The 26,639-nt window shown below is 39.9% G+C and overlaps 1 protein-coding gene across 1 annotated transcript in view; it reads left to right on the top strand.

Annotated features, from left to right (window-relative positions):
* The window catches only part of TANC1 (tetratricopeptide repeat, ankyrin repeat and coiled-coil containing 1), a gene marked incomplete at its 3' end in the record, with an annotated part of 48,459 nt that extends 22,065 nt beyond the window's left edge, over window positions 1–26,394 (top strand). The window contains exons 6-25 of the mRNA XM_079538745.1: window positions 1,015–1,272; window positions 2,647–2,772; window positions 3,873–4,154; window positions 4,794–4,945; window positions 5,939–6,170; window positions 7,494–7,660; window positions 9,418–10,025; window positions 10,202–10,310; window positions 10,535–10,657; window positions 11,565–11,801; window positions 12,861–13,046; window positions 13,868–13,946; window positions 15,637–15,770; window positions 16,326–16,449; window positions 16,572–16,747; window positions 19,104–19,236; window positions 20,051–20,142; window positions 22,461–22,607; window positions 24,122–24,222; window positions 25,047–26,394. Coding sequence (XP_079394871.1) covers window positions 1,015–1,272; window positions 2,647–2,772; window positions 3,873–4,154; window positions 4,794–4,945; window positions 5,939–6,170; window positions 7,494–7,660; window positions 9,418–10,025; window positions 10,202–10,310; window positions 10,535–10,657; window positions 11,565–11,801; window positions 12,861–13,046; window positions 13,868–13,946; window positions 15,637–15,770; window positions 16,326–16,449; window positions 16,572–16,747; window positions 19,104–19,236; window positions 20,051–20,142; window positions 22,461–22,607; window positions 24,122–24,222; window positions 25,047–26,394 — 4,814 coding nt within the window. The remainder of the gene's footprint in view (window positions 1–1,014; window positions 1,273–2,646; window positions 2,773–3,872; window positions 4,155–4,793; window positions 4,946–5,938; window positions 6,171–7,493; window positions 7,661–9,417; window positions 10,026–10,201; window positions 10,311–10,534; window positions 10,658–11,564; window positions 11,802–12,860; window positions 13,047–13,867; window positions 13,947–15,636; window positions 15,771–16,325; window positions 16,450–16,571; window positions 16,748–19,103; window positions 19,237–20,050; window positions 20,143–22,460; window positions 22,608–24,121; window positions 24,223–25,046) is intronic.
* Between the last annotated feature and the right edge of the window lie 245 nt (window positions 26,395–26,639).

The raw sequence follows: 26,639 nt of genomic DNA, 5'->3' as shown, positions 1-26,639 counted from the left end.
TTTCATCTTAATATAAACTGTTATGGAAGGTGTATTCCTTGCTGTTTTAGTCAGTGTTTTTAAATGCTAACTCCTTAACCAATCCCCTTTGGAATTGGTTTTATAGGAGCTGCTAAGCTTACAAAAGAAACAAATAAAGCAAAATATGCTCCCTAACCTGGAGACTTCTTGATTTATATGTATATGATTCCAATTAAATTAAAGTCTAGCTGATGGACTAAATATAGGTAGGCAGTAAAAGAGTTCTAAATCTCAAATGCCAAGATTTAACAAAATAAACTTAAGATATGTGTTTGTGAACTTAATTCTTTACTTATAACTTTTGTTATTAGAAGGAATTGCACGTGAAAATTGTCTCTGCCTGCTTGCTTGCTTGCTGCTATAAGTTATATGCTGCCTTGATAACCAATTAGCTGTCCTGGCTGTAACTCATCCCACCTTCTTGTACACCCTCAGCCTCCTTGCTGGCAGCGCAGAGAAGTGGAGAAATCCTTGACTCTGCATAAGCAATGTTCTGCAGCAGCTGTAACATCATTGTGCTGTCAGCATTATTCTCATCCTGAATCCAGAAGACAGCACCATATCAGCTCTGACCTTCACCCAGAGGGTGATGAAGCACTGGCACAGGCTGCCCAAGGAGGCTGTGGATGCCCCATCCCTGCAGGCATTCAGGGCCAGGCTGGATGTGGCTCTGGGCAGCCTGGGCTGCTGGTTGGCGACCTGCACACAGCAGGGGGTTGGAACTGGATGATCTTTGAGGTCCTTTTCAACCCAGGCCATTCTGTGATTCTGTGAAAATTAAACCAGTCAAGCTTGCTTTCCTTGATTGCATTTGGCAGTTTGAGAAGCTGTGTTGTTGGGCCTTTTAGATAGGTAATATTACTCCAGTTTAACAGAATATCCACTGCAGAACCAGGCCCCAAATGCTATATGAGTTTGAAAGCTATACTGCATATTAACACAGGTGGGCCATTTTCTTGTGATGTGTACTTCAATTCTCATTTTCTTTCTCAGCAACTGTCACAAGTTCGTCAGAAAATGATGATCGTAGTGGATCCAGTTTGGAGTGGAGCAAGGATGGGAGTCTTAGAGCTGGAGCACATCGAGGAATTGGTCATGATCGAAGAACTGACAATTGCTCACCAGTTGCAGAAGAGGAGGCCGTTGGATCTGCTGAGAATCTGCCAAAAGAAGTACCAACAGGAGAGGGTCCTGTTCCTTATACTCAGAATTCTGGATCTTTAATAATGCCTCGTCCAAACTCTGTTGCAGGTGAATAGTGAGATATAAAAAGGGCGTTTTGTTAATGATATGACATCTCTGTTTAATCTTTCAGTTGAAGTTATGTTGTTGTTAGCATGAAATACTTTTATTGGACAAAGAAGCATAAGTTCTAAACTAAATAGGTGCGTATTACATAAATTGCCTGAAGTGTTGTGAAATTGAGAAATACCTAAAGAACTACATCTGACTTATGCTCCATTAGCAGTACCCAGCAAATGCAGTAACAGGATATTTGCTTACATAACTATAACCCTGCAAACAAAATGATTGGATGAAGTGCTGAGAAGTATAGGTGCCATATATGTGACACCAGATGTAGTTAACAGCTAAGTGAAAGGTACAAGTCAAGTAGTAAACTCAGAGTGAAGAAAACCAGTAGAGAGGTTAGAGGGCTTGGTTATTGATGTTCAGAAGGAAGAGAGGAGGATACTGTACTTGATTCCATTTAGAAAATGTTGTCCATGGAAGGGAGTATTTTAACTTAAAAGATGAAACCAAGATTGCTGCATGGAGTTTTCTTAGTGGTAAGTGGTAAGTGTGAGGGAAATACAGTTGGTAAATCAGCTTTTAAAATTATGAATGGCAATATTTTGGCATAGAATGTTCTAGCAACTTGGGCAGGAATTTTGAAATTCTGATAATGCCACCGGAAATTTTGGACCTGCAAAGTCATAGATTATAAATAAGCATAGATAAGTGCCCTCATTGTGAAGGCCCCAACTTGTTGATTCAACTGAAGGAAAAAAAAAAAAAAAAGAGGAAACATTTTCCATTTTATTTTCAAAGGAATTGTGTTCTGTGTATGTTTCTGCTAAGTCCAGCAAATTGCAAAAGTAGTGGAACAGCAAAAGAAAAAAATGCCCACTGGCAGCTCAGTAAGTTTTTTCAAGAATTTAAGGCTTGTCAGCAACAGCCAAAACCCAGTGCTAGGCTGCCTGCAAGGTACAGTTTGGTAGCAGCTCTGAACTGTCTTTTTTTTTTTTTTTGAGCTTCTTTTCAGGAATTAGGAATGTCACTTTAAATTTAGAACAGAATTCAGGAATTCTTTTCAGGAATTCAGGAATGTCACTTTAAATTCAGCAGGCCAAATTTTGCACTGAATACAAAAGCTGGGGAGAAAAGCATACTTGAGTGAAGAACATCACGCTTTCATTGAGCATTTCAAGGAGACAGTAGTATAGGAAGAAGAGCTCTCTCTTTCCATATAGAGAAACTGCTAGCTTGTGATTTATTCCCACCCCATCCCCTCCCGCCCCCCCCCCCAAAAAATAGTAAGTAAATAACTGTAAATAACAATATTCTGTGTAATTTATTGTGTAACAAAAATAAAACTTAATGATCTTCAATTTTTTAATACTGTAGCAACAAGTTCTACCAAACTGGAAGATCTGAGTTACCTGGATGGACAAAGAAATACTCCTTTACGCACCTCCATTCGCTTACCTTGGCACAACACTGCTGGTGGAAGAGTGCAGCAGGAAAACAAAGGTAGGCACGTTTTCATCTGGAACTTGTTGGTACAGTCACACAGGTGTTCAGTGATTTCGTAGCATGTATGAGAGTTTAGAGCACTCCTGACAGCTCACACAGCTTGTTTAAAGCAGTGTGCCTGTTCATACTTCTTGCTGCGTGGCGCTGTGGTGAATGTGTGAATGTCCATAGTGAAGTTATGTGATACCAATGGAGGCTTGCCTGGCTGCCATATTTTACCATCTCTGACACTCAGTTAACCACCCACTGCAATGTAAGAGATACTGCACTGGATTAAAAGTCTTCAGGTACTGTCATGGAGTTCCGATGTCGGAAGAAAACTGATCTAATACCACTAAACCTGTTAGTAACAAGAATATGCTTTAAAATTTCAATACAATATTACTACTGGTATTGGCAATTTTCTGTTTTCATATTTATTGATTAAAGGTGAACGTTTGTGTAACATTAAATTACATCAGTGAACGTTACCGTTTTTGTGAACTTCAACTCATCAAAATCAAATTCTCCTTCTATAAATCTTGCCATGTGTCTACCAAGCGTGTTGATTAGTGTCACCAAGCATGACTATGCTTCTAGCTGTGTGTAGAGTGCATTCTTTTCTCGTAGCTTCAAGGAGGCTGAAGAAGAGGACAGTAACATTATTTTTATGTTACTTAAAAAATACTTTATTTAAAACTAGAGGAAAAAAAATATTATTCTCTACCTTTTGTATTTCTCTGTAGATGTTTTTACAACTTTGAAGACCTGATACTGAAATGCTCAGCAGTGTGCCTCATGTTAAACTGAAAAATGTTTGGTACTTCTCATTTTATAGAATTATTGATGATTTTTTAAGAAAAGTCATGTTCAAACATACAAGTGTACTTACGGGATATTTTTAAACTTGTTTAAAGTTTACTTCTCGTTGGAGTTATGCAAGTGATCCAAACTGAGCAAATTGTTTTTTCTTGTTTCCGTTATGAAAGCCTTAGAAGAATTCTAACTGTGAACGTGATCAAAAATGTCACTGAACAAATTGATCTTCTGAGACATTGCTGTTTTATTGCACGTCTGGCTTCCTCTAATAAACTTTTCTCCCTGCCACTTCTTCCCAGCACGTTTTGTCACCTATAAGCCTCAAGACATTTTGCTAAAGCCATTGCTGTTTGAAGTGCCAAGCATAACGACAGACTCAGTGTTTGTTGGAAGAGAATGGCTGTTTCAGGCAATTGAAGAAAAACTGAAGAATACAGATCTGGCAGAGAGCAAAGGAACAGTTATTACTGGGAATGTGGGATTTGGAAAGACTGCTATTATTTCTCGTCTGGTGGCACTTAGCTGCCATGGAAGTCGCATGAGGCAAATAGCTTCAAACAGTCCTAATTCGTCCCCCCAGAGTAAGTCCCTTCTGTAGTGATTGTTTGGGTTATTGTAATGTAACAAGAATCAAAATGTTGCTTGCTTTTCTGATCTAATTTAGTAGGACTTGCAGAATTGTTTGAGTTGGAAGCAACTTTTAAAGGCCATCTGGTCTAACTCCCCTGCAGTGAACGGGGACACCAGGGATAAAGCAGTTGTGTCTCCAGAAGCCCCCTGCTAGGATCTGTAGGCCTCTGTCTGCAAGCCAGTCTAGTGCCTGTGTTAACTGGGGGGGTAATGTGACTGTCATTGCCACTGTGTCTGCTGATGTCACTGCAAGAAGTCACGTTGATGACTTCCAACAGTTTAGTCACAGAGTAACTCTTAGTTCAAGTGAGTCAGTAAGCGCATAATTTTCATGACAAAACTTAACATCGTGATGGTTTTGCTTTTAGCCACTTAGTCTTGATCTAAAAGCCTCCTGGATTGTTTCAGAATGGTGAAGCTGTAAATACGTATCTACTTGTATTAAAGTAGTTGCAGACTTCTTTGATTGTTGGTTCAATCCGAACTTTTGCACTGGCAATGAAGATATCCCACGATCTTTTCATATGAAACACTCTGTTTCCTGTTTTCAGCACATTTGGCCTTTTTTTTATTTGTTGTTTTTAAAATAGGCAGTGATTCCTGTCAGGAGATTCCCTTGAGTCAGTTACCTCTGTCTACTCCTCCTCCAAGCGGTACCTATACGGTGAGGACCACGAATTGTCCTGGCACTCCTGACAACCAAAGTCAAACCGGTGACTCTGTCAAACGCCTTGCCTCAAAGGTGAGTTTTCTTTACCAATGGAGCTTCTTCTTCAGCACGTTACAAAACCTCTGGTCTTGAGGGGGAAACAGACCGATTTGCAGAGCTTCCTTCCCATAGTCGGCAGTGGGACGGCAGCAGTATGCTTGGGTACTTCGAAACGATAAAAGCAGCTGCCTACCTCTTCTGCCTTTCACTTTATTAATTGATTTCTGCTTGGTCTTGGAGAGATTGTTAAGTTGAAAAAATAAATTCCATCTGCTCTAAGCGTGTAAGGAATGGTTTGGATCCTTAACTTCCAAAAGAGGCTGTACGTTCTCTTTGAGTATTTGCTCAGTATGTTATCAATAGGCAAAATTCTGAAAGATACATAAAACATTTGGGATGTGCTTAATGAATCTATAATCCACACAGTGCAAGTTGTCTGAATATTGTCTGTTTTCCATACATTGAGAGTTCGGAGTAAGCAATTATAAATCTGTTGGCTTGTTCTTTTTTTGTGTGTGTTTGTGTGTTATTATGCTGGCTTTTACCTTTTGCAAAAGCAGTAAAAATGTATATATAATGACCATTCTGCATGCTTTATGCAAATAATTATGAGGAAAACATGGGATTATTGTTGATGTCTTTACAGTGATGTGTATTATTTGGAAACAGCATTATGAAGCTCACTGAAGTTACTCTGAACACTGTATTTTCCTTGTGGCTTGTTTTTTTCAAAGAAATATAACTTGTGTTATATTTTCTTTGTAAGCATTATTTTTTCTGCAGGAATCTGACGTTTTGATTGTATTTCATGTTGGCATGCCCTACAAGGTCAAAATCCATTTCACTGTCTAACTTCCTAAGCCTTTACACAAGTCATCTGACACAAATTGCAGAGTTGGATAATCATTCTAGCACTAAAAAATATTTTGTAGATGAAAGAGAAATTTAGTAAAGCTTTATCATACTTGACTATCTAATACTGTGTCTTACAAATTGATTGGGTAACCTTTGTTTTTTTTTCCTCAGGTTGTTGCTTATCATTACTGCCAGGCTGACAACACGTACACTTGTCTTGTCCCAGAATTTGTGCACAGCATTGCAGCTTTGCTTTGTCGTTCAAGCCAATTAACAGCATACAAAGATCTTTTGATAAAAGAGCCTCACTTACAAAGCATGCTTAGCCTGAGATCTTGTGTCCAGGATCCAGCAGCAGCTTTTAAAAGGGGAGTGTTGGAACCACTTTCAAACCTCAGGAAAGGTAAATGAAGTGGGAAGTGACTTGGAAACTGCACCTAAGATGTATAAAAAGTGGGGAAAAAAATAAAAATGAAAGCCTTCAAAAATATCTATTCTAATGTCAAAGGAGAAATCCTGAGGTAAATCCTGAGGAAAGGATTCTTTAACTGTGGTGGTTGGTTGTAGCAATTATAGGTAGGTTTTTTGTATTTTGATGTCAAATTCTACGAAGCATCCAAAGTCACATCAACCTTTTGTTTGTTTCTTGCCAGAAAACTCAAGGATAGCTGTTCAGCTTGAAATTAAGGCTCACACATTTCACATTAAAGGATTTTGGTTTTGGAAGCTACTGGCTTTAGTCACAGTTTGACTGCTTAGTAGTTTTCTGTGCCTGAAGACTTGCAAGGTGGATGTGATTATTGCTCACTTTTAAAAATCAAAATATGATATGGCAGTTTTCCAAGGAAACATGTAAGAACATGATTTGGTATTTCAAAGAAATAAATCCTGCAGAATCTACCTTTAGACGGCCTTGTATGCCAACTGGAGCAGGTACTGGAGATGTGGTTAGATGAGGGAGGTCTGTCTGAGCAGGGTGCCTGTGGTTCCTCAGCAACCTGCAGTTCCTGACTTTTTTTTTTTGTCTGTTAACAAATACGTGTGATGCTCATGGGTAGAGCTGATGTTTGTTCCTGGGACATTCAATCTTAACCAGAATGAGCAGCATTAGTTTATTAAGCTATTATTATTACAAAACAGTCTGCTCAGTTTTGAAAGTGTAAACAAATACCTTTGTGATTCTTACAAGTTGTATGCTTTTCTTGGTGTGGTAAGTTCAGTAAAGCATAACTTAAGTAAGTGGTTAAAGCTTAGGTCAATTAATAGCTCAAACAGCATGCGTGTGCATTCTTCCCGTCTGTGCATCTCTTCTCTGTTACAGGCTAACAGCTTTGTTTAATTGTTAAACTCTTTTCAAATCAGTTGTAAAATAGATCCATCATAAGTAGCACAATCAAAACTTCTGTGCTGTGATAGCTTCTATTTATTTTTTTTAGCACTCTTTAGCAATGTTGTTTTGTAGTTATGAAAACCAAAGCTATTAATTGTTTCCCTTGCCTGAACAGCATCATTAAGTACAACACATAGATTGGCTGAAGTGGTACTTGTACTGTTTTTCAGCAGTTAAAATGTTTAATCTGTAAAATAATGCTTGAATGCCATAAAATGAGTTGCTAGGCAGAAAAATACATTTTTATTCCCTGGCATTTAAAATTGGAGAATAAAATGTTGCATAATAGGAGAATTTATAATCACCTTTTCTTTTTTTCCAATTTTTGCATTTCAGAGCAGAAAATTCCTGAGGAAGAATACCTAATTTTGATTGATGGTCTAAATGATGCTGAATTTCATAAACCTGATTATGGCGACACAATTTCATCGTTTATTGCAAAGATAATTTGTAAGTTTCCTCCCTGGCTGAAGCTCATTGTGACTGTGAGAACTAATTTTCAGGTAAAAAAAAACAAAGCCCTTTGACCTTTTTCCTACCCTCAAAAACAAAGTGATCTCTTATAGTTAGGCAACTGCATTGTTAAGAAAGAACACAGGTTTTAGAGGAGTTCAAAGTCAAGTCTGTGGGGTTGGTTTGTTAGGATTTGGTGGGTTTTTTTGCCTTCTGCTATAAAGAAATATGCAGCAACAAAGAAGTACGGTAGTGGAGGTGTGTTTGCTATGTTTCAGATCTGTTTCAAATCAATGCCAGTTGAATTGATAATATGAGAAGTGGGGAAATGGAATCTGTTTCTTTGTCTTTCTGGAGGGAAATGAACAAATGAATGAGTGAAAAATTTAGTAATAATAATTAGAAGTGCGTAGTGGTTTTATCTTAAATGTTTACATGCTGGAGTCTGCTACAAGTCTGCTATGAGCAAGCTCTGTGCTTTCACATTTTAGGAAGGGATAAGTTGCAGTCCCATTGTCACAGTTGATGTGATTGATTCCGAGCCTTAGTACCACTGGTCTCCATGTTGCTTCATCTGTTTGTTCTCTCTGAGCAAATAAGTCAAAGTTAGAGCATCATCTTCTCTCAATTAAGCAGCTGAAAGATACCTGCCACAGTCTTTACAATGTTTGAGACCCTATAGGCTTTTTTCTTGCACTACGCAGCAGTGTTCTGTTGGAAGTTATGTCATTGTTGGTTTTTTTCCAGCACTAGTCTCGTTCTAACATCTTCATTGTTTTTTTTTTTAATTTCATTATAATAATAATACTTCTAAAAGTATGTCTTCTTAATTGTCCTTCACCTTCTCCCTTAGATAGCTTTTTATTTTTACAGTGCTTGAGATACCGCCCTGCCATCCCCATGCTACCACTCAACTAGGCATCCCACATTTACAAAGAAGAAAACGTGAAGGAGAACTGCAGTCCAGCTCCATAGTATATATATTTCCTAACACAGCAAAGAGTTTGTCTAGACAGAAGTAGGCCATAAAAATGTATTCAGGTTGACATGCTGAAGTGTATGACTGTGCCATACGTGATACTTGCCTTAAACTAAACAGGGCTGAGTGTGTGTAGTAAGTGCCTTTCTGGTATGTTATTACTAGACAATGTGACAATGAGAATATTCTTTTCTCCTTGCATCATTAGATCTGTTCTTTAATAGATCACAGAATCACAGAATGGTTGGGTTGGAAGGGACCTCAAGGATGATGAATCTCCAACCCCCTGCCACATGCAGGGCCACCAGCCTCCCCGTTTCACAGCAGCCCAGGCTGCCCAGGGCCCCATCCAACCTGGCCTTGAACACCTCCAGGGATGGACAGGGCATCCACAGCCTCTCTGGGCAGCTGTTCCAGCACCTCACCGCTCTCATAGCAAAGAACTTCTCCTTACAATCCCTAGACAGTCCCTAGATAATTCCTTCCACCTCCTGCCCTCCCCTTGCCCATTTTAGAGTCCAGTTCTGGTAACTTTTTTGTTCCCTTCGTTTTGAAGTGATCATTTTTATAGGAGATGAGCTATAGCCTTGCAGAGATTGGTCAGTGAAACAATTGAGAACATCCTATGGAAAACGGTTGAATGCAGAAATGCTGTTTTACCTCTTACCAGTGGACAACATTTGCAAAATCGCAGTAGTGACAGTGAATTTGGTTTCAGTCCATCTCATACTTGTTACAGAAGGCAACTATAGCAAAGACACATTGCTGAGTACTTAGTGTTCAGTCATGGAATGCTATAATGCCTGTGTTTTGTTCTTTCTTCCCCAGGAGGTAGCAAGTTCACTGCCCTTTATCACAATATCCCTGGACAATTTTCCAGACAGCAAAGAAATTCACGATGACTTGAGTGCTTACATTCAGTACAGAATTAATAACAGTCAGGAGATTATAAACAACATATCTTTGAATGGGAAAGCTGATGCGGCTGTAATTGGGAAAGTGAGTAACCATCTGATCATGAGAAGCCTGGGATCTTATCTCTATTTGAAACTGACTCTGGATCTTTTCCAAAAAGGTCATTTAGTAATCAAAAGTGCAAGCTACAAGGTAGTTCCAGTGTCTCTGTCAGAACTGTACTTACTTCAGTGCAACATGAAGTTTATGACAAACTCTGCGTTTGAGCGAGCCTTGCCAATATTAAACGTGGCTCTGGCATCCTTACATCCCATGACAGATGAACAGATTTTCCAAGCTATTAACGCAGGTCAAATAAACGGAGAGCAGCAGTGGGAGGACTTCAGCCAGAGGATGGAAGCTCTTTCATGTTTTCTGATAAAAAGGCGTGACAAAACACGTATGTTCTGCCACCCTTCCTTCAGAGAATGGCTTGTTTGGAGAGCGGACGGTGAAAATACTGACTTCTTATGTGAGCCAAGGTAAACAAAACTTGCAATAAGTCATTTACAAGTAACTGCAGTTGTTTTACATAATTGATTTCAGCTATTGTTGAGAGGACAGAGTAAGGTTAAAACACAAGCATGACTAATATTTTCCAAATTTACTGGGAAGTGTTATAAAAGCTGTTCTCCTTGAATTCTGTTCCTTTTACTAGGAATGGACACGCTTTATTGGCTTTCATGTTTTCTCGACAAGAGGGAAAACTAAACCGCCAACAAACTATGGAACTTGGTCATCATATACTTAAAGCTCACATTTTTAAGGTAAAGCCACTAGCGTAATAGATTTCGTGATCTGTATGTATCAGTGTACCTTAAAGATGCTATCTAAGTTGCTTTAATAATTCATTAGAAGCTTGTGCAAAATACTTGAAATTGTTACTGGCATTAACAAAAAATGTATCTTCTTTGTGTATTGATGAAATATAGCTATAAATGGTCTCTATTACACTACAGAGAGACATTTCCTGTTATATCATTCCTGCTAGGGTCTCAGTAAAAGGACTGGAATTTCTTCCAGTCATCTTCAAGCCTTGTGGATTGGTTACAGTGCTGATGGACTGTCTGCAGCCCTTGCTTCTCTGAGAAACATCTATACACCCAATGTGAAGGTAGGAAAATAAGCACTCGTGCGTAATCAGTGTTTCATCTGTTGCTATTACTCTGTTAATGATGTTGAAATTAATTTAACAGTTCAGAAGAAAACAAAAACGCTGTGCATCTGTAATTATTAACTGAAGCAAGCCTGCAATACTTTTTCAAGCCATTTTTCATGTCCTGTTCAGTTTTCCTTGGTAGTTTTGGTGTAAAGAGGGACTTCACCCTGATTTTGTTGTAGCCACACTCTGTTACTTCTGACCTCCTGAAAAGGCATCCTAAGTACAACTTGTTTTGCTGAGCAGGGTTCAGCTGTATTTTCTTGTATGGGAGAAGTATCAAGTGAATTGAATTGTTAAAGAAGTAGTACTGTGATACCAAGAGTGTGATAACACAATGGCAGAGCTTTACTTTATGAGTTGAATGCCCTAGATTATGGATTGGGAAAGCCAAGGATCTGTTGTGATTTCAGCAAAACTGCTGTGCGCTTTGATTGGAAATGTGGTTGTCTACACCTGTGCACATTCCAATTTTTTTTTAATGCAATCCAGTTCTTCATTATTTTATATATATATAAATATATATATATATATATATAACTATATATATATATAGTAGCCCAAGAAGCTTCAAAAATGGTAGTATTACAACACAAGAATTTGTGGTGAGAATGCAGTAAGTTCCATGATAGAGGTGGATCTTATACTGAGAATACATTGTTACATGGTACAATAATTCGTTTGTTGACACGTGGTTTTTAAGTTTTTTTCTGCTTTGTATGTGGTAAAGTCCATGTCTGCCAGTTAAATCTGCTTCAAAATCAGGGAGTTACACAAAAGGATCTAAATGAAAAATTTGGAGTTGATTAACAATTGAAGCCAAATTTGAAGTAAAGATTGTTTTATTTAAATTGAATTTTAGGTGAGTCGGCTGCTGATCTTGGCAGGTGCAAATGTGAATTATAAGACTGAAGTACTAAATAATGCTCCAGTGCTGTGCGTTCAGTCACACCTTGGACATGAAGAAGTGGTCACTCTTCTACTTGAATTCGGAGCTGCTATTGATGGAACATCAGAAAATGGAATGACCCCACTTTGTTACGCAGCAGCTGCAGGTCACATGAACATAGTTTCACTGCTGTGCAAAAGGGGAGCAAAGGTAAGCTGATGAACAAAGACTGCAATTTTCACAGCCAAAAGTCTTGCAGGGGCCTAAGAAAGCTGCTGTTGATTACATAACTCTATGCTGATGTAATTAACACAAAGAGAATTCCAGAGTACAAAACGAAAGTCCAGAACATGTACACAGACTTCTCAACTGAGCATTTTCTCTCTAATCATGTCCATGACTAATTTTACGTGCATTTCTAATTACTCTGAAGTTAGTGGGACTACACACCTACCAGATACCAAAACCTTTGCATCGCTATTGGTTAGAAACAAAATGCAGAGAAGGACTGGCCTTCTTGCAGCATTTGCAGTGCAATCAGTCAGCCCCCTCTGTGAACTGATGCCTATTTCCTTCCCAGCTGGAAGACTGTGCACTTCCCTTTGTTGTAGTCCCAGCCCAGACTGTAGCCTGTTGAGGTCCATGAGAATGGCAGCACAATCATTTGACATATCAGCCACTCTTCCCTCTTTTTTGTCATCTACGAATGTGGTGAGTTTGCACTCTGTGCCATCATACGAGGCACTGATGAAGGTGCTGAACGGTATCAAGCCCATTGTTCATCACAGGATCATACTGCTGATGAGTTGTCTCCAGCTGGACCTTGTGCTTGGGCTCATCTGATCAGCCAGTTTTAGGTACACGTCACTGAATGTTGTGTAACCCTGTATGTGTCAGCTTGTCCATGGCAGTGTTATGGCAGGCAGTGTCAGAAGCCTCACTAAAGTTGGCACAGACAACACGTGCAGCATTGCCAAGCGAATCACCTTGACTTCTTGTGGATGACAGTCAGGCTGGTTAAGTGTGATTTTTCCTTGGTAGATCAATCTTGACTGTTTCTGATCACCGTTGCATCCCTTGTGTGTTTAGAAACGATTTCCAGGGTTAGTTTCTTCATAACTTTCGCAGTGACAGAAGTGAGGCTATTGGATCTTCCTACTCCTCCTGTTTTTGAAAATAGGGGTGACATTTGCTCTCTCCCAGCGCTCAGGAGCTGCTTCTCTCTATGACCTTTCACTAGACTTTCTAACTTTATTTTTTCCAATGCAGGCTGACTATCTAGACAAAAAAGGGCAGTGTGCTTTGGTCCACAGTGCATTGAGAGGGCATTGTGATATCCTCGAGTATCTCCTGAATGTTGTTTGGATAGCTTCTTCTCAGGAACAAAATTCACTAAGAAAAAGCCAAGCACTGCAGCAAGCACTGACAGCGGCTTCCAGTATGGGACACTGCCAGGTAGGTCGATAATTGGAATATTTCCAAATCTCTTGGAATTTATCAGAATTGTACAACAGTACTTGCTGCTTTTTTATTATTATTTTTTTTAAAGGGTTTGTAAAGCAGAGTTGTTGAAACTTCTGATATTTTAAATATTATGCATTCTTAGTACCTATTGTAAATGCTGTAATTAAATATCCAATAAAATGAATTGGTTCAGAATTTGGTCTATTTGTAATTCTGTCTTTTCACTGCTGCTCTTGAAGTTACACTGAGTCTCCAGTGGTAGTGACAATATTCAGTGTTTCACAGTATGCATTTGAAGATTCTGAACTGCAATTAACTTGAATTAATGATTAACTCAATCTAGTGAAAAATCTTATTTGTTATGTGCTGATGAAAGTGAAAGCAGCCAACTACTCAGTTATGAGAAAAGTTGATCTCATCTATCATAAAAAATTACGTTTATCTAAAAATGTCCACCTACTTTTTATTCATTCTTCTTAGCTAGAAAAAAACGTTTCATTAATTTTAAAGAAATCACATTCTGCCATTTCAGATTTTAGTGCTTTCCGTGCGCTCGCTGTGCATCATGAGGGCACTTCTCATACATCCTGGAAATGTCCACGTTACCCACATACTTTCACCTTTCCAGTTTTTGCTTTTTCAGCAAGCGAAAATGCAGTGTGATGTTGCTGCCTTTACCTGCTTGCTGCGGCCTCGTTAACCATTTCTTTAAAGTAGCCTTTAGAAGAGCCTTTAATGTAATGATCTTTTGATGGCAAATGGAACATGGCTTGATAGGTTTTTGTGCTAACTAAATCTGCTGGTGTTGACAGGTGGTTTGTTACATCTTGGCAATTCAGAAGGAGCATGAAGTTGACATCAATGACACTGATACCTTGTGGGGAGAAACAGGTATTTTCTCGCATTTTCTCCAATTAGAGCTGCTCATTTAAGAAGAGGATTTTTTGTTTGTTTGTTATTTTTTTTCTGCTTTTTTCTGGTTACTGGAACCTATCAGTTTTCAGAATAAATGAAGTTTGTGGGCATAGGTGCAGAAGTTTTAACTACTTAATCCTACTCACCTCATGGGTTGAAAACAAGAGTTGCTCTGTGTTAGAATCACTATAAATTAGTCACTGTCTACTTAAACTGCAGATTGTCCTTGGGAATACAGTGCTTCAAGCTTCAGTATAGAATTTCATTCAATTATGTATCTGTATACAAATTTCTACTTTCAAAAATCTCATCCATTTGCCAGAAATCCAGGCCACTGCCTCCTTCCTGCTGACACTGGATGAAAAGATGGGGCTTTGTATGGGTGGCAGATACTGGATTATTGTAATTTTTTAAAGGGACACAGTAAACTGGGCAGCCTGCATCATTCTAACCTGAAGTTAGAACGAGTACATAGACTAATTCTTTCTTTTGTCCTTACAAGATCAAATGATCTATCTGAGCACTTCAGTTACCATTGTTTTCAATCAGGCCTCTTTAACACTAGGACAAGAAGAATTCCAATGGATGATGAGAGTCTTTGTAAAATAGCTATAGCAGGGCTTAGCCCTTTCCTACCAGTTAAATTCTTCTGTAATGCTTAAATATTTTTAAGATTTGCATTCAATGAAGATCACTGGGAGACTGAAAAAAGTAGTGTTAGTTTACTGGTGAGGTGCAGTTGCCAGGTGTGTTACAGTGCTGTACAGATGTTTATTTTTACTGGAAAAATAAAATTGAAGAAATACGAGGAACAAATTTTATTTATAACGTATTCTTTTTATAGACTTTAATTTTTTTTAAAGTTTTACTTCTTCCCAAGTAATTTTCCAAACTTGTTGTCTTATATCATACACAGAAACGTTCTTTTTTTCCTACAAATTACAGTTTCTGTCTAACATTGTTGGCTGCAGATCAAAAATCTGTCAAATTACTGGGTTTTTTTTTTCATCTTAATGAACTGTTCTTACAGCTTCTGTTCTGCACCAGTTGCTTGTTTAGCTGTTCATTTAAATTCTTTCCTCCTTTCTTGGGACAGAGTGGGCAGAGCTTTTGCAGAGCACTGTATCAGGTGATTTTCAGTGGAGTTGTTGGAATTCCTGAGCAGGGTTCAGTCATGATGATGTTTAAGCAGATTTTAAGGGTTCTGTAATCTCACGCTTGAACAGAGTTATATTGTTGCTCTAAATCAGTTATACCATAAGCTAAAAAGCTGGTGCTCCCTTTGGAAAGGGCCTGCTGGAGCGAGAAGCAGCTTTCTTCTCACAGGAAAAAGAACATTAAGGAAAAAGGAGCTTTAACTGCCTCAAAGATAGGCTGGTGGTTTTATCCAACATTTTCATAAAGATTCTCTTTCACCTACAGGCTGTGCACGTGATGTTTTGTTATCTATGAGAGTTACCTTCTGATTTGCCACAGAGCATCTTTGGGTTACTGGCTTAACCTGCTTTTGACTAATCCATTTCAGTCTGAGAATAGTTAAGAAAATCTCGTGGGCCAGTTGAGTTGGAAAACAAATAGGAGGTCCTTACCACTGATAGAATCCGTGCATGTCAAAGCATGTGTTAAAACAGCTCAGAGAAGATGCTGATCAGAATGCTTCTTTCAGCCTTGACAGCTGCTGCAGGAAGAGGAAAACTGGACGTCTGCGAGTTACTTCTTGAACGTGGAGCAGCTGTGAGCAGAGCTAACAGGAGGGGCGTTCCGCCGCTCTTCTGCGCAGTACGGCAGGGGCACTGGCAGGTCTGCTCCTTCTTTGCAGTCTGACGTGTCACGTGGGAAGCCGTCCTTCATTTCTCCTTCATTTCTCCCCATCCGTTGTTCTGTAATGAATTGGTGTAAATGTTATAAAGTGCATTTGCACTGACTTCTAACAGAAACAGACGTGTTCAGAAGTTTGTTTTAAGTTACTAAAGTAAACGTAAATGATTTGAGAATACACTGGCTGTATGCTGATCGTAGTTGTAATACAGCTAAAAAGTAGTGTATGGAATTTAAAATACTTTATTTGCTCTGCCAAGAACACAGACAATTTCAGATGCAGTAGACAGCGTGCACTGCATCTGCTGTGAGTAGACAGAACCTGAGAGTGAGGAGCCCCGTGCTCGCCCCTCTCATCAGGAAAAGTCTCCGAGTTGTTAGGAAACTGAGTTGAGCTGAGCAGGATTTCTCAGTGATTGCTGTAAATAGCACCTTGATCCTCTGCTCTGAAAGTTTATTCACAATAGCATAATGGCTAGAATTTAAACTTGATAATTTATTTTGAAAAAATTTACTGCTATTTCTTTTAAATTTCAGATTGCTAAACTTCTTCTGAAGCATGGGTCTGATGTGAATTTAAGCGACAAGCAAGGCAGAACTCCTCTCATGGTGGCTTCTTGTGAAGGACATTTGAGCACTGTGGAATTTCTCCTTTCTGCAGGTAGAAAATAAAGACTGTTTCAGTGCTGCACAGCTGTACCAGAGACTGCATTCATGTAAGTTAGGTTGTTTTGCATATTAAAAAAGGACATCTCCATTACAAAGCTGATTTTCATTTTATAGGTGCAACTATTTCATCTCTGGACAAAGAAGGGCTGACAGCCTTGGGCTGGGCATGTCTAAAAGGCCACAGAGAAGTGGTTCAGTATTTAGTTGAGAAAGGCGCAACAGTTGATCAGACAGACAAAAATGGACGAACACCTCTAGACCTGGCAGCTTTTTATGGAGATGCTGATATTGTAAGTAGTTCTTAAATAGTAGAAAAACAAAACTTGTATTGATTTTTCATAACACAGAACAAAGTTTAGGAAAAAAGTTATCAGCCAAAACAGAAAGGAAATTTTTGTCAGTAACCAAGATGGTTACACCACAAACGTCTTGACTGCAGTTAAGAAGTGTTTACTCTGAAAAGCGTTTTCTAGTAAGGTTTTAGTACCAAGCTAATTAGAAGTCCAGCATTATGCATATGTGTTTTATGGTAGTGGGTGTGTTAAATCTCAATATAAAGGAACATTATAATTTCTATTTTGAATTAAAAAAGAAAAAAAGTCTGTGGTATGTAACATGGAAGGAAAATACATCTTTTTTTTCTTGCCTTTGCCAACCAATCAGAGCAACTGGATAGAGTCCCAGTCAGCTGGGAACCTGAGTGGAACAGAAGTGCCAAGAGAGACAGAGGAAGAAGAATATTGCCAGAATGGATGAAATTAAGAAAAGTTTTAGTTCGCCATTGCTACACAACGTTACTTTTCCATGCTGAGCATTTTACAAGCTCTTGCATGGCAGTGAGAGAACTGTTAGCAATCCTTAGAGTTTTCATCTTAGGACTCTCACGGGGCTAAGTGCATTCCAGTGTTACTGTCCAGTCTATGAACTTGTAAACACAAAAGGCCTGAGATGTAGGCTCATATTTTTCTTAGTTCTATGTTCTTAGTGGAACATAGGTCATTTCAGAGACAGAACAAGTGAAGTTCCTCTTTCAGTCTTGTGTCTTTCTCACGTACTGCCTTCTTTGTTTACAATAAATGTTAAAATGCGAGAATTAAAGGCATTTTAGAGGGAAGTCCTTCTGAATCTGAAATGAAGTATGCCTGTAACAGAGATCAGAATTACACAATAGCTTTGAAGCCTGTGACTCAGAATCCTATAAATCTTTAAATTTGTCATCTTGGAATTTACTGTATATTTTTGTTCTTGTGGTTCAAAACTCAGCAGTAAAGCACAGCTCAGAATTCTGTCCAGATAGGAATGAAATTGCAGTCTGCATGCGTTGCAAACAGATCCTACAGCTCACTGGGAGTTAGAATGAATAGTATATGCAGCTTCTCAGACCAGTGTCTGTTCTTGTACAGTTTGCATGTATACCATCCTGTTTTGAAATAGCACTTCTTGAAGAAAAGCACTATGCTATAATTTGCTATAGACTTTAAGACCCGTTCTGCTGTAATTAAAATTAACTTGAAATTGTAAGCAAGCCCTTAGATTCTGAACAGGCTTTAAGAGGTTTCAGCAGTCACATCACAGGGCTCTTCCTGCAACTGCAAGTGTTCCTCAGTAAAATTGGGTGCACAAAGGTTTTTTGTTTCTTTTTTTTCCTGCTTGGGAGTGAGGGATATTGAGTCCTGCGCGGCCATACGTGGGCTGTCCCGCTGGAGCAGTAGCACAGCCTGCCAGGGCACCTGATGCATTGGCCACTTGGAGAGTTCCCATAGCTGAACAGCCTGATGTTGTGCCAGGGCAGAGATCACACTGCAGGCCAGCAGAAGGCTTGGGGGCCTGGCAATGGAAAGGATTGTTAAAAACCTCTCTCCGTGCCATGTTACTGCCAGTCACATTTAAGTAAGCAGTGGTTACCTGAAAAAGAACCGTTGCTTACGTCAAAGCTGTTGTTGTAATACCCTATATATTGCACTTTCAATTACTGTTACTGATGAACAAATTAGTGCTTGGAAGCCAATGGTGTCTGACATTTGTCTTCCTAAACTTATTTACTCTTGTGGCATTTCACATTTGCTGTATTTCTGCTTCAAACAGTAGTGTTAGACTGCTGGAATCGATGGGTAAGAAATTAATAAAATGATTCTCTGGGGCTTTTTTCTCTTTGTATTGAACAAGAAGCAGTTCTTCAGCACCATAACTTTTGTTTGAATTGTTAACTAGAATGTTGTGAAGTATCTGAGACAAAAATATTCTATTTTCCTTGTACTGTATTTGTACAACTTTTTGTCCTCTACTGGGTGCCGTCCACGCACTGCGCCCAGTGCCTCACAGAGTGCCCACAGCCCCTGGTAACCAGCTGAAAGCACACCCTGCACTGCTGCTGTTTGTCTTTCTGGTACATCTGCCTTCAGGAATGTGGGTGGCATGGTCTGTCTGTCTTTGACTGGGACAACGCAGCTCTTAGACGCAGTTCAGTAGCGTTTCCATCTGCTGTATTCCACGGGCTCGGTTCAGTGGACTTAAAATGATGTAAATAAACTCTGGAGAGTATGCTCAGTGTGCTTCAAGGAAGTTGAGGAAGTGGTTTGCATGATTCACCGTTCTGCATCTCTCAGCAAGAAAAACATGACAAAGCCTGCTTGTTTCTTCTCACAGGTGCAGTACCTGGTAGATAAGGGAGCAATGATTGAGCACGTTGACCACAGCGGCATGCGGCCACTGGACAGAGCCATTGGGTGTCGTAATACATCAGTGGTGATGATGCTCCTGAGGAAAGGAGCTAAGCTAGGTTAGTAAACCTGTCACATCCTGGAGGGAAAGAACTGTCTGCTACATGGCAGTTGTTGTCACTTCTGTAAAGTAGATTGAGTAAGTAATTCTTGCAGCACAGACTACTTTGGTTTGTGGGGGCCAGCTCAAGTAACAGGTATCTTTCCTTTTTTTATAGATATTCCCTCAAGACTCACTTCAGTAGTGAGGAAACAGTAGTAGTCCTATTCTGCTCCTTTCATGTGCGTTAAGAAGCCCTGAAGAGTTAATCTTACATGGTTACTCTATCTTAATAATGTTTATGCTATTAGTGATCCTTAGTTCTGGCAGTATTACTGATTTGGGTGAAGAAGTTTTACATTTAAGTAACACTATGTTAATAAATTTTAGAATTGGACATAAATTGTACATTTAGAATTGTATGTACATTGTAGAATTGCAACCTGAATCATGTATTATAGGCAGGTATATACTGCAGCTGTCAACATAATGACTGCTGAATCTGTTGTACCTTTAAATCATAACGTCTGTTTATTTGGTTCCTGAGTATGATTGAACACAGAGCCCTCTGCAGTCTTAAGCTTCACAATGGACTTTCATACTGTCCTTTAGACCACAGGAAAAAAAGAATCACGCCGGTTAGTATCTGACTGCTAGCTGTGTGGGATGGTATGGGACAGGTATACAAACGTGTGTTAAATATATGCATGCGTTGCTAATAATGGTAATTGTTTCATGTAGATGAAATACTCACTGGAAGCTTTCCAATGTGAATAGTTGTCAGAAACAACTTTTTTTCACTTTGTCAGAGATTCTTACCATTTAACTTTCAGGAAATGCAGCATGGGCAATGGCCACCTCGAAACCAGATATTCTCCTTATTCTGCTGCAGAAACTGATGGAAGAAGGAAACATACTGTACAAAGTAGGTCAACTTTCTTTTTTCCTGATAGCAGTACTCTATAATTGGATTTCTGTTTGAAAGTAGATTGATGTTCTGTTATACTTTCTTTTCTATTCAGACAAGATGTGTACTTGCACATCCTTTCATGTTGGGTATGAGATCAGAAAACCTTGAGGATCCTGGGCAAGAATCATTTAAAACTAGCATGTAAAAAAAACCAAGCCAAAACACCAGCCAGTTAATAAACAAATACATTTTCTTTCAGTTGACCACGTGCTCTGTGGACGCTTGTCAGTTGTTTCTTAGGAGCAGCTCAGAATGTGAGCACCTTGTTGAATTCAGTAACATCAGGGCTTTTCTTCAGTGTTCTTTTGCACACTGTTTAAATACTGAACAAGGAGAGCGACGGATCTCTTGATGCATTTTTTTTACTAGGCATGGTATTTTGCTCAGAAGAGTGGAACTGCTTTTGTAAACTGTTCCAATGCAGAGCTGAGTGAATTATGTGGGTATTATTGAAAATCTGTTGTAGCCACAGGGTTTATAAATTGCACGGTTGTTTTTTAATAGGGGCCCTCAAATATCTGCCATTTTACCTCTGATTTCTGATGGCTTTGCATAATGGAGGAGAGGCACCCTTCAGACTTTACTATCACAAATCAGGGTGGGCCTACTTAAAGTCCTCCGGACTCTGTGCAGACATCTTATGAATAATTTATCAAGCTCATCAATCCTGATATGAGTTTAGAACTTTATATCCAAGCAGGTACCGTCAAGGGTGGGACATCATTCAGGCCTAAAGGGAATCAGAGTTCATGCTACAAAGGCAATTCCAGAGAGGCCTTTCCTGCACCTCACTAACACAGCAGTGTGTTCAGTGTGTCTCGTGGGTTCTGCAGGGAGAACCCACAGCATCACAGCACCAGCCCGTTTTGCTTCAGGTTCTCAGGTCACTCAGCAGGTTGGACCCTGCTTAGATTCTGAGACCAGGTCGGCACAGCAGGGTTGGTAGCAGCGTGCTCTGCAGTTTGTTACAAGAAGCTGAATTTCCTGCTGGTATTTTTTTTAGACTTAATTTTATTACAGCGATTTGAATGACTTGCTAGAGCTGAGGTGTGTCATGTAGCTTATGAAACTTTTTCAAACACACTTTGCTTCATTCTTTTGCCAAAGAGTTTTGAATGGAAGGCTGCAGCTTGTCTGAGCGTTTGATGGGGTTCGTTGTGCTTTGGCCTGGTTCTGTGACTAAATGGAGCAGGAGGACCCATGGGCCCAAGCCCCGAGATGGGCCAAGAAACAAAACAGTGGTAATAAGCTAAGGGAGAAAACTAATTTACTAAATACAATAGTGAAATGTGAGATAACACAGTATAATGCAATATATTTGGAATTGAAGCTAGTAAATTAGAAAAAATGAGTGTCCAAAACAGAAGGCCTTACTGTAAGGCTGAAAGTGAGACGGCCAGGGAGAGCAGACGAGCAGAAAAAGAAGGGGATGTGACTCCCAAACAGTTTTATCTTTCCCTCTGAATGGAAACAAAACAGTGAAGTCTTCTGGGATATGCAGTTCATTCTTTCTTTTCTGAGACAGGTAAAACAGAACTGTCAACAATTCACGGAACTGCAGCATTGAGTCTTTACTCCCAGTGCACTACATGATATTGTGATGTGGAATACAGATAACAAAAGTCATAAAACAATGGCAACATGCTTCCAGTGTGCAGCAATTACTTCTCAGCCTTTGTTAACAAGTGGGAGGCCAGTCCTTTACTGCATTTATGTTCCTACATTCAGCCCTCCACTTAATACTCATGGCTGAGACACTGAAGTGAAGCTGGAGTAGCTGGGCTGCAGGTTTGAGTGCTGCGCCAGTTCCTTCTCGCTCTCCTCATCCATCCCTTATTCTGTGGTAGCACCACCTGGTGAAGGGTAACCATTCCTGATTAAGGATATACTCCATTAGAAATGTCTTAGAGCTTTAACAAACTGTATCATCAGATATTTGACTGCTCTCCTTAATAAATAAGTGAAATTAAGAATTGTATGGTGTCAAACACATTCTTGAAGAATTGTTCTGGTACAAGAAGTGTGTATTACTGTGTGTAGCGTCCTGGTGAAATACTATTAAAAATACTGAGTTTAGAAAGAAACATAAACTCTAATTACCTCTTAAGTTCCCTTACGGTACCTGTGTGTAAGCGCAACATATATACATTACAAATATATATTTCTCTGTGAAGAGTACATGTTGGTAGATTTCAAATATGAATGTGGTTGCACTGTGACAGCGCTGTAATAATACAGGTTTCTGAAAAAGCTTCTTATTCCCTATTTTGTAGAAAGGCAAGATGAAAGAAGCAGCACAGCGCTATCAGTATGCCTTGAGGAAGTTTCCGAGGGAAGGATTTGGAGAAGAAATGAAAGCATTCAATGAGATGAGAGTTTCATTGTACTTAAATTTATCACGGTGTCGCCGAAAAACAAATGTAAGCTCTTGTTTTTAATCTATTGCTTCTCTATCACTGGGAATCTTAGACACCTATTCTACCACACTGCTGATGGCTTCTGTTACATCTTGCTGCTGCCGTGCTCTCGGGACTCTCCATCACTATGGTGAGCTCCAAAGGCAGAAGAGGGGAGGATGTGCAGATTCCTCCAAGGCGTATGGACGCAACTGAGTCTTAGGATTTCTCACTTAGCAAACACTGGTATACTGTCCAAACATTGGACGTGGTTTGTTTTGGTGGTTTTTTTGCTGTTTTAGAATTCCTTTCACTGTGCTGTTCTGGGGCTTAGTTGTGTGAACAAATGGGGACAGTTCCCCAGATAAGGGGAGAACTATTGCAGCTGTTATGTTACCATTATTTTGGAATAACAAACTGCTGGCCATTCTTGGTACTTTTAAAGGACTACATGGAAAATTCTGCTGCCACCAGCATTTATTGTGAAGTGCCTGCTTATACAGCTTGTTGGTATGTGTTGGTTGTTCCTTTTGTAGCTTCAGCAGTGTATCAGATGGCAGCGAAGAACCTGAGTGACCATTAGAGCTAAACCTTGCAATTCTATGAATACACCTCATACAATTCCTTTTTTTCAGGCACAAACTTCTTAATTCCCAAGTCTTCCTCCATGTTGTTCATGGCATCTATTTCAATCTGAAGAACATTTAAACATGGATGTTGAGGATTTATCTTGGCCATTCTAGCACTGCTGTGCAAGTGCCATTCCTTTACTTTCGCTGTTAGAACTGCAGTCTCCAGCCGCCTCCTGGATCAGACTCTGTTTTCCAGTAGCCTCACACTAACAGCTGGAAGTGACTCTGATCAATGGGAGAGGGAGGAAAGGAGGAGATTCTTTCTATATACTCTCATGTGTTGTTTTGTGGTTTTGATTTTTCTTGATAAGCTTTTCCTTTGCTGTGCATGGATGTTTTAAAAATCAGACTGGCTTCATCTTTCCATGGCCATCATTGCCCCATTTCAGTCGTGCTTTGTAAATTCCAGCTTTGGGTTTAATTGTATTTGCTAAACTGTTCTTTTTTGTTCTTGTGAAATGAAGACCAAATACATTAGATCTACTGGATCGACTGTAGGTTTTCTTTAGAATTCACACAGGTCTCCTCCAAGAAAGCTCTGGACTAATACAACTCCTTTAATGTCTTTTTTCCTTTTTTCTCTAAGTCCTTTATTCTTTCTTTTTTCACAGTGCACTTCAAAGTGTTTTTATCTGCGGGGATCCCTTTCCTTGCTCAACATGCAGTCTCTTGTAGCAGTTTAATGCATGTGCATTGACAATAACTGTATAACACTGCATCTTAAATACTTTAGAGTCAGTTTCTGTTAGACTTCACAGCAAGTGCTACCAAGATACGGTCTGCTCCCAGTGTCACTTTCTGTACTGGACAAGCTGTCTGCACTTTCTGAAGCACTACCATGATTGAAGCACACATGGCTCTCTTTTATTGTCAGTGTATACTGAGTACATTTGTTTAAATAATTAGGATTTTGGTATGGCTGAAGAGTTCGCTACCAAAGCATTGGATTTGAAGCCCAAGTCTTACGAAGCCTATTATGCTCGAGCAAGAGCAAAAAGGAACAGCAGGTACTGTTTGATTCTGTTCGTAAGTCCACATTCATTTTTTTTTTAACTTTGTAATGCTTTCTGTGATTGCTTTTCTTTTCTGTTTTTTCTTTTCTTTTTGTGGTTGGAATTTAGAAAGAAAAATTTTTTTTTGGTACAGTTTCCGTATTATTAGGTTTCATCATCAGTCAAAACAAACCGAGCCCAAAAAGCAATATTAAATACCCATTCAGGTAATTATTAGCCCAGAAAGTAGATAGAAGTAAACTGATACGAAGTGAGTTCCTTTAAATGTAAGAGTGAGTAAGGAGAGGTATTCTACAGAATCATAGACCCATAGTATTGTTGGGGTGGAAGGAATGCCAAAGCCCCCCTGCTCCACCCCTGCCACGGGCTGACTGCCCCCCAGCAGTTCAGGCTGCACCTGACCCCATCCATGGCCTTGGGCCCCTCTGGGCATGAAGCACCCACACTGCTTGTAGCACTGGTGCCAGCCCAAAGCAGAATAAGAAACTGACAGGGAGCAGAGTTTAGCTGGTGACCTCCTGTGAAGGTGAAGGGCTCGTGAGACAGTGCTTCAGTTCCTAGTTGATTTCTGCTGCCTTCCTGATGACTCTTGGGATGCAAGAGGGGAAAGACTTAGGACTAGGTCTGTGCTTCCACTGTAGAACTTCCTGGGTTGAAGATTATACAGTTCTTATCTTTTCACCACACCTACAGGAGATGACAGATCAGAACATCTCTTTGAAAGTGGTGGGGGTGGATATTACTGCTTAATAAGCAGTGCTGAAACTCTAAGATTGTCCCAGGTTTTTATTAATGAATTCTGGGTCTTCTTCATACAGAAAGCTACTTGCTGCTCTTGCTGACTTACATGAAGCCACAAAGCTGTGTCCTAGCAATCAGGAAATAAAACGTCTTCTGGCTCGAGTAGAAGAGGAGTGTAAGCAGTTCCAGAGAACACAACAACAGAAGCATCATTGCCCACAGTCAGGACAGCAAATTAATAACTCTGATAATGAGGAGGAGGATGTTATTCAAGGTGTGAATGAGAACTTCCATCTCCAAGAAAAAGAGGAAGAACTACCGCACCCTGATGAATCCGTTTCCTCTCCACAAAGGCTGCAGCGTTCCTTAGCTGCTTCATCATACGCTAGAAACATTCAAGACAGTGTTCAGCAGAAAGTGAGACCTGTGTCCCCTCAAGGCAGAACAGGCAATAAATATCTAAGAGAGCCAGGCTTGATCATGCAGCCAACAAAGCAAGCACAGATTGTAAAAACTAATCAGCACCTGAGCTCCATCCAGCCTGGATCAAAACTGGGAAGTAATCAATGTAATACAAAGACACAATCGCCTTTTCAGCATCTTTCTCAAAGTCCTGTGCCAGTTCAACACTCTAAAATTCAGCATTTGGATGGGACAAGCACATTTTCTGCTGGAAGTGCTTCCACAGGTGCTACTTCTGAGCTGTACAATGAGAAGTTCACATCCAGCCAGTGTTCCCATTCACAGCACTCTTTTGCAAAGAAATCCAAAACCACTGACCCATCACCAGCCCCATTTCAAATGAATTTCAGTGAAGCAAGACAGCAAACCCCTGTACCCAGCACTGTCTCTTCTAGTTCTCCATCTAGCAGTATGATTCTTGCCAGCTCAACCAGCAGCTTAACTTCAGTGAGTAGCTTTGCAGATGGCATTAAGGGGCTGGGGCCAGACGTTCGAATCAAGGAGAACAAAGTTAATCAAGTTCATGGTACTGCTGCTGAACACAGACCTCGCAATACGCCATTTATGGGAATCATGGATAAGACTGCCAGGTTTCAGCAGCAAAATCAGTCCAGTCGCTCTTGGCATTCTCAGACCTCGGATGGATTATCAGCAAATGTTTCTTCTGGGAGCGTTCAATCTTCTAATTTTGAGCAGTTTTCAGTCAAACACTCTCAAACTAAAACTTCCTCTGCCGTTACTGTCCCAGGAGAGAGCAACCAGAATGGTATGCAAGCTAAAGCACACGAGGAGCTGAAGTGTCAAACAGTGGCCTACTGTCAAGATAATAGAGCACCAAAACAGGTTCTGCATTTATACCAAGATGCGCCATCAAAGCAACACTCTCACATCAGTAAGGAAGGTCACTTAAGCCATGTCACCTCTGCAAAACCCAAGCGATCATTTATCGAATCAAATGTGTAAATATTATTTTGTACATTACATAGTTGTAGAACTTTGCTTCCAACATCACGGGGTGATCCCACCACAGTGGGATGGCGGCTGGCTGCTGGTGGGCGCTCAGCCCATGCTGACCAGTGCTTTGTGGGGTGCGACCACTTCAAGCTGTTCATACTGACACAGTAACTGGAAAAGCCAATTTGTGTAGGAACAGTCTATTAGGATCAATCAGTCAATCAATCCGACAAACTAGGACCTCAAGTAGCAAA

Source organism: Tetrao urogallus, assembly GCF_951394365.1.
Source record: "Tetrao urogallus genome assembly, chromosome: 8".
NCBI classification, from domain to species: Eukaryota; Metazoa; Chordata; class Aves; order Galliformes; family Phasianidae; genus Tetrao; species Tetrao urogallus.
Note: the sequence above shows the minus strand (reverse complement) of the source record. Positions and strands in the feature narration are given on the sequence as shown.